This window comes from Labrus bergylta, chromosome 3, assembly GCF_963930695.1.
Source record: "Labrus bergylta chromosome 3, fLabBer1.1, whole genome shotgun sequence".
NCBI lineage: Eukaryota > Metazoa > Chordata > Actinopteri > Labriformes > Labridae > Labrus > Labrus bergylta.
In genome coordinates, this window is record NC_089197.1 from 20963490 (window position 1) to 20978197 (window position 14708).

At 39.6% G+C, this 14708-nt stretch overlaps 1 protein-coding gene across 2 annotated transcripts in view; it reads right to left on the reverse strand.

Moving 5' to 3' along the window:
• sbf2 (SET binding factor 2) overlaps positions 1-14708 on the reverse strand; it is a 90745-nt gene that overhangs the window by 11188 nt on the left and 64849 nt on the right. The window contains exons 21-31 of one of the 2 annotated variants that reach the window (XM_020661347.3): positions 14412-14485; positions 10831-11026; positions 10550-10677; positions 8911-9086; positions 8593-8726; positions 8284-8485; positions 7702-7898; positions 7045-7185; positions 5750-5833; positions 3630-3704; positions 1642-1820 (exon numbers count right to left, since the gene is read on the reverse strand). In XM_020661347.3, the coding sequence (XP_020517003.2) occupies positions 1642-1820; positions 3630-3704; positions 5750-5833; positions 7045-7185; positions 7702-7898; positions 8284-8485; positions 8593-8726; positions 8911-9086; positions 10550-10677; positions 10831-11026; positions 14412-14485 (1586 nt within the window). The remainder of the gene's footprint in view (positions 1-1641; positions 1821-3629; positions 3705-5749; positions 5834-7044; positions 7186-7701; positions 7899-8283; positions 8486-8592; positions 8727-8910; positions 9087-10549; positions 10678-10830; positions 11027-14411; positions 14486-14708) is intronic. The other variant, XM_020661352.3, reaches the window with a different exon arrangement.

A 14708-nucleotide genomic window follows, 5' to 3' on the forward strand; every position in this document is an offset into this window, starting at 1 on the left:
ACTGTAAGACCTTAAACCATGGGTGTAAATGGCATTTCAGTTTTCATTTAAGAGAAGTTATTCTTATCGAAATGTCCTCTCAGCACCAATATGGCAGCCTTCGTTACATTCTCACCCTTAAATGTGATTTTTCTCCAAAGACGTAGAGGGCACAAACTCATCAGTGTGGATAAAAAATGCCACTTAGGTGAAAAAATCTTGTGATCCCGTCACAAGGCCCATCAGCTTTGAGATATTCCTGATGTATTGAAGAATCTGTGTTATTTTCCTTGTGTGCATCCTGATCTCTATGCATCCCCGTTGGCTAGACAGGGACAATATTTGGGGGTTGCGAAATACTCCAAAAAACCTCAAGTGCCTGTTGATGGGAGCTGGACTGTGAGGCAAATATTTTTTCTTGCGTCTTATCTAAACACACCTTTTAACATCTTAAACTCAGAAGCACGTTTACAATGTCATGAACAAATCTATGCATCATAATCATTTACAGCTCACTATTTATTTTTTATTTTGTTTATGCCTAATTACAATCCTCCTTTTTGCCTTTTAAACTTGTGTTGTTATCTTTTCAAGTCTTTTGCAGATAAATGACAAGACAAACAAAAGCGCTTCATTGCGTTAGTGCAAAAATTTGTAAGAAGTGTTTCTCTGCAACAGACCAACTCATCACACTCATCACGCTCATCACGCTCATCACGCTCATCACGCTCATCACGCTCATCACGCTCATCACGCTCATCACACTCAGGTGTTTTTTCCCTGCTGAATGACGTTTCTTGCGAGGAACTATTTGTGTAAAGATAACGGTCTGACTGGCACTGGTGAAAACACTGACGGCTACTTAAGAAACTGAGTGTGCATTCTTGCGTAAGTTCTCCAACTGATTCCTGTAAAGCCTTAGTTCCTAAATGACTCAGATTTGATTAAAAAAGGTCATCACCCCTTTATCTCACCCCTTGAGTAAATAAAGCTCTCTAAAAGCTCTCATAAATTATGACCTTTTTTTTTTTTTTTTTTACAATCGAATTATTCCACAGTTCAAACTGTCCAGAACATACAAACACAGGAGCTCTTAAACATCATTATAGATGTTTGGCTCTGCAGTAAAGATGTATTCTACCTCTGAATTAAAAAACTTAAATAAAAGATAAAATCCTGCTTATATCCGCTTGCTTTTGAAAGTGACGTGTCCCTTTAAGTTGACTAAACACTCAGTGCCACTTCTTGTGAAATCTGAACAATGTATTATGAGACAACAACCCTACATTATTGTACATGGTGGTCTGGAAGAACTACAGACAATTTTACTATGGAGTTTTGGTCTCCCCCTCCACTTGAAAGGCAAACAAACTAATAAACTAAAAAACAGCAAAAATGGCAAATTCAAATATGAGTTAAGAAGACGTTAAGGACAAGGATATATTCTACAGGGTTTTGGCTGAATCAGACATTGAACTCTACCTTTCATCTGGGACAAAATGTAGGTAAAAATTGTATGTAGCAAATTCTGTCTAAAGCCGATGTGCACTGTAAGACCTTAAACCATGGGTGTAAATGGCATTTCAGTTTTCATTTAAGAGAAGTTATTCTTATCGAAATGTCCTCTCAGCACCAATATGGCAGCCTTCGTTACATTCTCACCCTTAAATGTGATTTTTCTCCAAAGACGTAGAGGGCAGCTTGCTGTTTCAGGAGCTGAGCCTGCAGACTGTTGCTGCCTGCAGGGGGCGCCAGATCCTTCCCTGCAAGCCTGGCACCCATGTCTCCAGTCGCTGGGTGATGGCTGAGTCTGCTGCTGGAGCGCAGGCTAGCCCACATGCCTGTAAAAAAAACAAAGAGGTAAACAAAATATCAAACACACACACACACACGCAGGAGCTGACCTGTTTGAGTGAAACTGATGTACACATGCTGTCAAACAGACAAAGACTGAATGATGAACAACAAATGACATGCAGGGCTAGGTTTACATGCAGATGTTACATAAAGACCTCATCGCTTCAGTCCAACAACAAAGCAGTTGCCTCTAAGAATCGGATAAGTAGAGCTATTAAAAGCAGAAGTTGTTGGTATATCTTTGTAAGTCAACAAAGTAAAGAAGGCCATTCCCTAAAATACAGCATGCAATACCTCCATTACTACTGTAATTTACTGGATTTTGGTGTTAATCAGCACTCATTTAAAATGCCGGACAAACCAGACGTCTTTGCAGAGGCAGAAAAAGGAATCATATATCAGCTCTATTAGCATCCTTGCACTGGCTCACGGTTCAATACAGAAAACCTTAGAAATCTTCTGGTTTGTGTTCAAAGCCCTTCATGGCCTTGCTCGTCTACCCTGAACTATTATCTCTGTACAGTAAAGCTTGGCCCCTCAGATCATCAGGTCAAAGACTGCTAACCAGACTACCTTCTAATCCAAAAGTTTTTGGAGACGAGGCCTTCTCTGTAGCACCAAGGCTGTGGATGAACCTGCCGTTACATATAAGATAAACAGATTCTCTGGACTGCTTTAAAAAATACATGAAGACTCATGTTTCTTCCCTTTGCTTCCTCTTGCAGTTGATTCCTTTTCTCATTAGCATCCGACCCTCTTTTTTAAATGTGTGTGTGAGAGTGTGTGTGTGTGTGTGTGTGTATCTGTCTATGTATTTTTTAATTACGGTTGCTCAATGCTTTCTGATTGAGATAGTTGAGGTTCACATCTTAACTATATTGCTGTGCAGCTGTGTGTGTGTGTGTGTGTGTGCGTGCAGGGGATTGTGCCAGTTGCGACACTTAATATTCTTGCCATGTGATGATCTTTTAACTGGTGGTTTATTTTGATATGATCTTAATTTCTGTTAAGCACTTTGGCACACACCCTGTTTGTTTTTAAAGCTGTATAAATAAAGCTGACCTTGACCTTCCAAAAAACACGAGGTGCTATCAGCGAGGACATGTTCTTGCAGAGTAATACTGTAACGTTTAACCCTTTGCATAAAAGCACGGCAGTCAAATCTACCTACTTCATTTTTAATTAATTAAAAACATTTCATTTTATATTAAAAATACCTAGCGTTAAAAATCAGTTTTATAATGAAAGTTTCAAAAAGTGATGCTACAATATACAACATGACTGCTGTGTAGAACTTCTATGAATAAACAGGCATTTAAATCAAGCCTTAACCTTAACGATATGAGAACATTTATAATATTTTTTAACAACTTTAAACTTTTCCCTTTGAGTCACATTTACTGAATTCTCAGGCTGCCTTCATTATACTTGAGGATTTGGTGTAATTCATGACAAATAGCTTCCTCTCCCCCTCAGTCTGGACCCGACTCTTAAACTGACCACATGCAGCCCTGCTGAGCCAACACATTAACAATTGAAGTGGTCACATTAGAGCAGCCACTCTGGTTTGTGAAAAACCACAGCTCCCAGAAGAGCCTCCAGAAAGTCAGCTATGATTAATACTTTGTCTCACAAGGTCTTTGTTAGTGGGTTTGCAGCATGGTGCAGTACGTGTGGTACGTGATTTGGTTAGTGAGCGGAGTTGGAGAGGGGGAAAAAAAAAAAAGATGTGTTAGAAAGAAATGGAGCGCTCTTAGAGAAGTGGCACGGGGAAAGAGACAGTTTGACAATACCTTGATGTTCGAGTCTCTTCTTACTGGCAGGTTTTTGGTGTGAGTGAGTGAACAGTTTATCTCTGTACTCAAGAACTGGGGTGGTGTGTGTACAAAGAAGTAGAGAGAGAAGATGAGGGCAGGGAGAGGGGCATGAAAAAAAATGTCAACAACATATGGGAATCACCACTTCAGACCACAGACGCAGTCATGCAAAAGAGATCCAGCTGAGGGTCAAATGTCAGACTGGCACAAATTAAGCGATGAAGGGAAAAATGTCTTTGTTTTTAAATGATCATGAGAATGAGTATCATTGCATGCATGAATATGTTTATTTGAGGTTATGATTGATGGTGTGTTGACATAGAGCCAGATTTATTTATTAGCATATTTTGTGCCAATTTGTAAAGAACAGATGTAACACATGCGCTCTAGAAATGGTTTGAATCAAACAGGTAAACCAGACTGAAGAAGCAGTTTGTTTTTGTGTCCTGTCCTCAGGTCGAGACACGTGCAGAGGTTTAATCAAATGTTTTACTGGTTTAACTTCAGCTTGCAGAGTCGATTCTCCTAACAGAAAATCCCTTCATCTGAAGTGCGCACATAAAGGTATCAAATATGACCTTAGACTCGATCCTGCACTAGAACTCCAGTGATTATTACTGGAGTTATAGTTTTGGAGAAAAAAGAAACGGGGGAGGAACTCTCATGTTCCAAATGATCAGAAATGACTCGTCATTTTCTTAACATGAAGATAAAATGCTGAGTCACAGAGACTTTTTTTTTTTTACCTCTGACCTTCATCTGACGCAGTGACTAACACCTAAGACATGCAGCGACACCAAGCACAACATCTGGCAGGGACAAAACAGCCTGTGCTGATGGTTTCCTCTGATGAGTTTACATTCCAGTCATACACTCATGATGATTTTGTTGACCTAACCGTACATTAAGTTGTTATCCATGTCATTACATTCATAGCACTGCTCATTAGCCACAACAACACAGGTCAGGCCTCATTATAAACCAATACTCAACAAAGTGTATTTACTGAACACATGTACGGCTATGAGCTACAGCTACAGCTCCTAACACAAACACTCCATCTACTGAACATATACTGTACATTCATTTCAAGACCTCAGAGGCTTACTTGATATTCTTGCATGCGTGTGCAGTTTTACACTGCTGACTGAAAAGAGTCATTTCTGCTTTTTAATTTCCCTTTCTTTCACCTCTTAATTTCCAATACTTAAAGGGTTTTTGTAATTCTCCAACTGCATGATCGTGTTTTTTTAGATAGATGAGGTTTGTATTTGCTTATTTTCAGGTATTTTGTTGCAGGTATTTTAATCATAAAAAGTATAATCTGAGCTCTGCATCTGAATCTTCGTAGACATTGTAAGGAAAAACGTTTGTTCTATTTCATTCTTCCTGACAGCCAGAGGCAGTTCTTAACACTGGATTATATGTGTCTCGTGTACGCGCAGGTCGAGTATTTAATATGAACAAAGTCACATGTGACCTGGGATGACGCCTGATGTAGCTTAAATAGCACGCGTCATCACGTGAGACGCCCCTACAGAATCTTCTCGCCAAGATTTCGAGTGACGGAGAACTGTGGCGGTCATCCAGAATTCATAGAACCGTAGTTACATACGTAAGTCTCGTTATATTCAAGAAAGAAAAAAAAGGAGAATTGTTTTTGTATCAGTAATGAATTAAATACTCATGAATGTGATCACCTTTACAAATCATATTCATATTATAAAAAACAAAGAAAAACTAATTCCTACCACTGGGATGTCATTAGTTTTAGTGACTTTAAGTTCTGCAATTGAAAGCGTACTATTTTGTCCCATCCATTCATGCTTGTAAAATGTCAAAGAACATGTTTTATTACAAGAGGAAGATGGAAGAGGATGTGACCCAGGTGGACTAAAGCCAGAGGGGATCTGACAAACAACATTTCTGCAATTTGTTGATTTTTTTTAATGCCAAGTGTTTTGAATGTCTAAATAAAAGTGATTCTCCAATACATGACATCTCTCTTGTATCCATACCATTGAGTGACCAAATGATGTTAAAAAACCTATAATCACTGTCGTACAGATAACAGGGGGAGAGAAAGTGTAACTTACCTCCTCTGGTGAAGCTGTTTGAGAATGGGAGGTCTAAATGAACAGGAGTCATCTTTGGTATCCTGGACGTCCTCCTGTCACTGCCTGAAATCAAACATGAACACAGAACATTAAAATAAGCGTAAATAAAAAGATACATGATTGTTTACATACAGAGACTTTCCATATCGTGTGTGTGTGTGTGTGTGTGTGTGTGTGTGTGTGTGTGTGTATGTGAGCATCCTGAATTCAGTACAGTGTATTATGTCCAGGATACAGAGAAAGGGGGGTTGAGGCGGGTAGCAGAAGATTGATGTGCTGGACGGTGACCCCAGGTTGTCCTGTGAGTCTTACATAACCTTTTATTGTACAAATTTCCTTCAAATGTTACCAAATATAAGATCCTTCCGTCTCTGTGTCTCTCTCACACACAGACAAAGATAAGTAGGTGAAAAATAACCGCTGAGCAGAGCAAACACATAACAAATGAGAATGATTGCCTGACGGCAGAGAAAAAACAGAGCTCCGATGAACGAACATAATTCTGGAGAGTGCAAATCTGCACTTTTTCTCTTTATCAGGAGACATGAACTCTGCTTGGCCTCTTGTCCCTTACAAACAAACACAGTATTTTCCCACGACAGCAGAGCCAAGGCCATCCGAAGTGAATTCAGGTCAGGTAGGAGCACAGCGGTTAGGTGATGTATATTTGGGTTGGGGAAACAAAAGCCTGAGTTTAGCCTTACATCCACCTATAACTATCACCCTGATTACTCTGAAGAGTCCACTTCAACAGTTAGTCATACTCTCATGTCAACTTTGACATATAAAAACTTGAAATCTTTAAATCGTGCTTTCCTGACAGTTCTGACTCGACGGCTGATAAATAACACAAAGTGACTATTATTTTATATAATATATTCATTTTAATTAAATGAGCATTATATTTTCTCTTTCATTCTGAGCTAATTGTCACTTCTGTTTGCTTTCTCATTTTCCAGGTCAGATTTTTGTTACATGACGAAAACAAGCAAACAGTCTATATTCATTATGGAGCAACAAAGTACTTGGTCATGGTTTGGTGCAAGCAAAAAGGTGTGAAAAAGGCAAGGCGTATGCAGCTTCAGGGACTCCTCTCAGGGCATCAAAGTAGTCTGCTGTTTTCTCACATTCAACACTTTGACTTGTCAATACGAGTAACTGATAATACTGAAGGCTGCATTCCACTTCTGTACTAGTGTTAAGGCAGGCTGGATGATATGCTCACTTTTAGAATAATCACATTAAAATAAGTCAGGATATTAAAATCAGTGTACCTGGTGAGAGGCCAATGAGGGAGCGGTTGGACAGGGTGTTGCTTCCGTTCATTTTGAAGTAGACAGGGATGGAGTTGAGGATGGCCTGCAGGTATTTCTCCTGTTCAAGACTACTGGACAATTCTGAGGACGAGGCTGGAGCTAAAGGAAAAACAGAACGGATTTTAGACAGAAGGCAATTAGCAAAACTAAACTACAGACCATATATCAATTGTTTCCATTCTTTTTGGTGACTAAGTTTTACAAATATAAATATAAGTTAATAAAGGATGGTGGCTTGAAGAATTTGCTTTTCAGTTGAGTGCTGTACCCAAGACTTAGTGTTCAAATCAGAAATATCTTTAAAAAGGTGGGAACTTTCAATTTCTCATGTCAAGAATGACAACATTCTTTCCATTTTAATTTGGCTCATCTAACTTTTTTTTTTGTTTGTTTTTAATACAATTGTCAGCAAAGTTCTTCAGTCACAGTGTGATGTGAGCATTATACTGAAGTTAACTGTGGGTATTATTCCTTATAGCCTGGAAAACTAAGAGTTGCTTTATTTACAGAAAAATAAAATGACATGCTGGTAAGCTAGTAAGTACTCCTGGTGGTCAGGCCAGGAAGAACACCTGTGCCTACAAAATAAAACTCAGAGATGTTGTGATTTCAGACCTGTTGAGGAGGGGTTCTGCGACTTGAACAATCCCACTACACTCTTCCCGTGGAAGCCTCCCGAGCGGAGCAGCAAAGCTTTAGTACGAGGATGTTTCCAACACACGACAGGTAGACGGTTGTGTCTGTAGCAGCGGGCCACCTTGTGTAAACTGCTGTCCTGCACCGCCTGGGGAACCACCAACAGCCCGGGGTAACTGAAGGACAGACACAGAAAACTAAAGTATTAAGAAAAAAGGTCTCCCATTGATAAACTTTTGCAAAAACACACTTGTAGCAGGACAGAGAGCTGCAGCTGAATTAATGATCTCATGCTGAATGCACAGCCAAGATCTGAGAGTGATTATGTAAATATAATTCACATCATGTGTGCCTTTATGTAACAGGCTGCATTTGAATCAAGCTTTCACGATTGACACGTCAATCCCATTCGCCTTTTGAGACATAAACACTTACAAGAAATTCACTTAGAACAATATTTGAGGCTCATATTCTGCTATATCCTGCAATTAGTGGAATCAATATGAATCTGTGGGTTTCTGGAATCTTCCTTCAGGTAAATCCAGTGTGTTTCGTCAGTACCTCCGGCAGAGTGAGTAGAGTCTGTTCACGGCTGTGATCCTGAACTGCTCCCCTGACTTTGAGCGAGACGAGCTGGCTGTGATGGTGCCCAGGCCCAGACGATGGTAGTCACGGAAACAGGACTGCTCCACCAGCTGTTCCATGGTGGACTTCTCTGATGCACGCAGAGTGCTGCTGGGCGGCGGTTCGCCATCGTCTGATACTGACACACACATAAGCAATAGCCAATTACTTTTTTAGAACCTTGACGTTCTCTTCAGTGTTAGTTTCTACATCTCTGTCCACACCATCATGTGTCACTTCTCTCACTTGAAATGTCATCGTCTTCATGCCAGATCATCCTGCTCCCTCTGTCGTTCTTCTTCAGTGTGGTCTGGCTGCCTCGGCCCATTGTGATCTTTCCAGCCCTCTTTGCTCCTTTGACAATAGTTTTGGACAGTGTTCTGTAAGGGGTAAAGGGCAAGACGGTAACATAAAAGCAGAATATTTTCAGTGTTTTTGCAAAACAGAGCAGGGAAAAGAGAAAAGCATGTATTTCTTTACAGTAGTAAACAAAATTAAGGTGAAAATATACTGCAACAGCCCAAATCAGCCAGAAGCTTTTTGCTGTAAAGCTGCATCACCAACCTGAAGCCAGTGTTTCTCTCTTTTTGCTTTGGAAGGATGAGCTGAGGTGCCGTTTGTCCTGCTGCAAATGCAAAGGAGCTGAAGATGGACTGTGGGTAGCGGATCCTCTGGAGGTGCTTCCTGAAGATCTCCACCGTCTCTGAGCTCACCTCCTCATCAAATGCCACTTTAATCAACTGTAAGACATAAGAGTGACTTACTTTAGAAGATGCTTTTTCATACTTTTACTTTTTGTTCCCACTGGATGATTATTTGGCTCCAGACAAAAAGTGAACCAATCATTTATTCCAATTGCTGGGCCCTGGTATCAACAATGTTTGTTACTAAGTGTTGCATTAAATGTGTCCATGTGGGCCCTTGTAGAAATGTTTTCATGCCTGAACATTGGTTTGAAAAATCTGAAAGAAATACTTAAATCTCTTGGATGATACGAGATAAATGTATCTTTATGACAGTATGCTCCATAAATAATTTAGGAGAGGATCCAATAAATAGAGCAACACCCCAAGCTATTAGCAGATGACTGGGTTAAAGGTTTAAGGACACCGCATTTAATGGTTTAGTGGACTAATCAAGCAAATCCCTACCCTCCAGCCCTCGCACCCCCTCCCCCCCTCACCTTTTGAACCCTCCCCTCAATCACTCTAACCTTACACTTATGCGTTCATCCCTCCTACCCCAGAGTCTTAAACTCATCTCTTAATCCCTTGACTTTTAAACTTACCCCTACAACCCTCAACACTTAACCTGTCTTTTAACTCCTCAACCATTACCGCATCCCTTCCCCCCTCACTCCCTATATCCATGACTTCATCACTTGACCCCTTACAACCATCACCACATTGCTCAACCATTACGACACTGAAGACATTGTCTCAGAAAACCAAGTAAGATTAAATCTATAGGAGAGGATGTTTGATGTAGTTTAGAGTACAATAAAACATTTAGCAGCCAGGCTACTGTTTGTTTGCAGCGAAAGAAGTCAAACTTGGAGTTGTTTGGACCTTTAATTAACAGCTCATTAAACATCTGCTGCTATTTTTTTTTTTTACAATGGATTGTCTTTTTTATCACTGTGAAGACTCTTTTTCCCCCTGATTAACTGCTAAATCGTGCAGATCTGAAACTTCCCCATCTAAAGAAAAGATAGGCCATGCAGTCCACATATTGTCTCCACAACACGAACCACAAAAAAGCACAAGAAAACTAAGAAATATTCCCAGGCAGGCCAAGTGATCTGAATTCAAGGAACAGCAGCGCAGCTTACAAAAATAACAAGCTTGGATGAAACGTTTTTTAGCTTTCATTTTAAGAGTCTATATTATAAAGCACAAGATAGTAGGATGTTCCACACTGCTTGTTTATGTTACTGCTTATACTCGAGTTCCTGAAGTCTCTGTCCAACTGATAAATAAAGATAAACCTTTAAGATAAAACGATAATGCAATGTAAACAAAATCTTGGAATCAAATCCACACTACGTGCTACATTATTACTTCTCTCAGTTTCTCAAACATCAAAGAGGATACAACATCTGCATACTGACCTACAAGCTGGTTAAACTCTTTTTCAAGTTATATCCAAACTGAACTTGACATGTGCTTGTGCTTGTGTGTTTGTGTTGTGTTTCATAGTATACCTGAAATGATGCAGAGCGGAGCTGCAGGCCCTCCTGCATGTTCTGCTGAAGCTGGTTCTGGATGCTGATCTTCTTCTCTTTGGTCAGAGTGGACACTGGAAACGCTCTGATCACTGCCTGCTCCCCCACTGCACACATACAGGAACAGATACAGCATCACATCAAACTGTCATTTAGTGTAAAAAGTAGTTTGATGAGATGAACACGAAATGTTATTACAAAAAAACAACCTTTTTCGCATTAAGACTTGAACGTTTGTATTTCTGTGGTACAGTATTTACCCAGTTGATCATGGGGGATTCCTTTGAAAATGATGCGGTAAGTTGTGAGAAACAGGGCTCCCTCTGCTGGCAGGATGTGTGGGCCCCCTAAGAGGCCCCCAGTTGCCTCCTCTCTGCCGTCAGGGTCCAGAAGAACCCGCAACCCCTCTGACACCAGCTCCTCTCCAGGAAGCAGCGCTGGACGCAAAATCTTAGGCTAATGGGGGGAGAAAAAAAAAACATTTGCGTCAGTAAATCAGATTTCAAAAACCAGGAAATCAATTCATCATCATAAAAGTCAAATCACAGCACCACATGTTCTTGGATGTCATATTTAAGCTTAACATGCACATCATTATTAAAAAAAACACCTCTTGTAAGCACACTACACATAAGATAAAACCAAGATGCACTCTCTTTAAAACCAAAAAACTGTTGTGTCAAACAGTTATTGAACTGAGTAATCCTTTTTTCCACATTGTGTAAAGTGAATAAAATCATGCATTGTTTTTTAAAGTTAATTTTTGGACCTTTTAGCCTGTACTGCAGCAGCAGAGAAACAGTTAACGTTGGGAGGAGAGAGTGGGGTGATGGCATGCAGCAAAGGGCCTATACCGCTGCAATGAGGACTATAGCTGCCATACATGGGGTGCGCTTTCCCCCAGTAAAGCAAAAGTTAAGAGTGAAACTGTAAGTTTCAAACAAGAAACACACAGGTAAACCCCAATACATTAAAGCTTTCATTCAAAATTCTGAGTTTATATGAAAAATAAGTTTATTAGGACCACTCCCTTCAAATAGCAATGTTTACTGTCATTCATGGCAAACATACAAGGCATTCTGAGAATCAAATGCCTGTTTGTTGCAGATCTTAGAGGTGGCATACTACAAACAAAATGAAACATTGAGGTATAAAAATAGAGGATAAAAATGTAATTATTAGAAAATATAAAAAATCTATGTATTAGCATGTCAAGCTAAGGGTTTGATCAAGACAGAAAAAATATTTTAAAAACCCAATATGAAACATGTAGTGTTATACATCTGGCTAATAGAATATGGCTAATAGAATATGCACTCTCCTGTGTGTTTTCTTAACAATTGAAGACCATAAGACCATCTTAGCTTCTGTATTAACAGTCAAGCCTGCACATTGTGTTGATTTAGCTTCAGCAGCAAGCAGAGAAACACTCAGTTGTTCCACTGTCCCAGATATGAATGAGGGGGGACATTAGATCATTACCAGCATTTCCCATTAAGGCCACAGCCAACCTTAGGAAACCGAGAGTTGGTCAGGGGATATTAAGAAGTTCTTCAATCTTCCTTGAATGGACAGCGAGATCAAGAGGAGAGTCCCTCTGCAGTTTATTTCTTATGTGAGCTCAACTTTACATAGAAGAGCATTACCTTAAATGCATGTATTGTTTCACTTCTTAAATGTTATTGCTACCATTAGCTCATGTTTCCAAGGTCAGTGTTGTTAACACACTTTTTGTTATTTTTTTGGCATGCTACTTGGGAGCTCCGTCAAGCACATAAACCCTCTGACACATTAGCCAAAAAAACACAGCAGACATTCTGCCCAGACTGCTCACCTCCTCTGAAGGCGGCACTGGCCCGGATTTAGTCTGTGTACAAGCATGTGCAGGAGTATGAGTTTTAACAAGAGGAATTGATACATTTGTTAAACTGAGGTCAAATCTAAAATTGCAATAATGGCTGGAAATGTTTCAGCATCTCCTGGATATGTGACCCATTATGCTGACAGGTCCACTTCAAATCAAATACATCTGATTGTACTTTATTAAGAGTTTGGTTTCACACCTGATAATGAAAACGCATCCAGATGTCATACAATTTACCTTGTATTGGATTCTATATTGTTAATGACAAAAAATGTATTTGCTAGCACATAAGCCACACCAGCTTCAATAGAACTGAACTGCAGAAATATCAGAATTGAGGAAGCTGGCATAGATGGAAGCAAAAGGTCTTCAACAACTTCAACCAAGTTCAGCTGCCTTAACATTAAATTTTGAACAACAGATCGCACTGACTATCTTTTAACCCAAGATATCACCAAGTCTATCTTGCAACACCAGTTTTAATGTCCTCTGCAGATTTTTTGCAGTAGCATACTCTTGTCTACAAAACTAATTGAGCTGTAACACGTCTGCTTAAGATCGTCACAACCTTGCACAAAACTTGGCCTCAATCATTCGGCGTTTGAATTTTAACGTAGGATTATTTGAGCTTGTGGGAGATGTTTGTAGCCGAATGCTGCTCCAAACAAAAATACAGTAGAGAGCTGCTACGTTATTGTATCGTAAAAAAAACTAAACTAAAAATTTGAGTCACATGCCTTTGAGAGAAGTTGGGTTATATGTTACTCAAGCAATTTCCAATATTAGAAGTTATTTAACGAACGCAATTCAGAAAACTTTTCAGACTGCAGACTTCTTTGCTGAGTCCATTTGCAGCTAATCACCTCTTTGTTCATTCAACATACGATGTTGCATCATAGAGTTGGCACAACAAAAGACTTGACATGCTTTGATGATCTTTTTATTTTGATAATCAACATGCTTGTAGTTCTCAACTGAGCAAAACCTTTGGTATCCCTAGCTCACATTTCTTTGGATTTTTACAGGTTGGGCACCATGTACAGGGTGTAATACTATATTTCCATCATAAACCAACAGCCAATCCAATTGATATATTTCTCACTGTCAGCCTAATTAAAAAATATATTCAATTTCTGACCTCAACAACCTCATTTCAAATGTGCATTGTCCCTCCATGGCTGCTATCAGAGCGGCTTGGGAACAGGACCTAAACTTTACTTTTACAGATAACACAAACACTTACACTCCTCCTCCTTTTGTGCCCATCGTGCTCTTTGGCTCTTTGCTCACTTATTCACATGTATTGGTCATGCCCTGCCTTAGCTAAACTCTGGACATCGTTTAAAAAAAAATTATATATATATATATATATATATATATATATATAAAAAATATATCTCGGAAATCCTTTACCACCAATTGGAGCCAACCCATTTGCCTTCTATCTTTGGCATATCTACATATTGTGTTGGCTTTTACACCTTTGCTTGTCTGGCAAGTAATTTTTAATTTCAGTAGATTGTCCTGTCCTTTCTTCCTTTTGCATCAGAGACACAACGACCTGTTTGAATTGAGAGAAAACCATTCTCTGTGTTTCTCTGTGACTAATGTGTTTGATTTGTATTTGATGTTAACCTCAGCAGAACATATCTTCTGTGATCAGCTGTGGTTGTTTGTTTTGTGTGTCTGCTTTGTTTTATGTATGGACGTTTTGTGACTCTTGTTGTGGTGGGGGGGTTTGACTTCCATCAAAAAACCATTGAAAGAAAGAAGAGCTTATATTAATTAGTAAAGGATGGAGATTTTCAATTTCTAACCCCTTATTCTGAAACAGATCCCAGAGTTGTTGATAGACCTAGCTCTACAGCTACACTTCATACTTAAAATACTTCTGTGCAGGTTCAGATTTAAAGCAGTCCAACCACGCCTTATAACGAATGATGAAGCTCCAGTAGGCTAGTGTAGATCAACACTTACCTTCTGAATAGGAGGTAACCTCCTGCTCTCCCTGTGAACGGCCTCTAGCGCTTCCATCTGCATAGCAACTATGCCTGCGGGTCACAAGTTGGGGTCAGTTAACATATGTTCACTCACAAGTGCACAGCAAGAGCTGGTACAAAGTACCACATGCACATCCACACATTCTCACAACCAGCGTGTGTATTTACAGATTTTAAGGCCATTTAACATGTCAGGAGTTAATCAGCTCAGAGGCCTTTGTTTACGGTTGGCCTGAGCTGAGAATACACACATCCAACTGTTACACACAGGGAA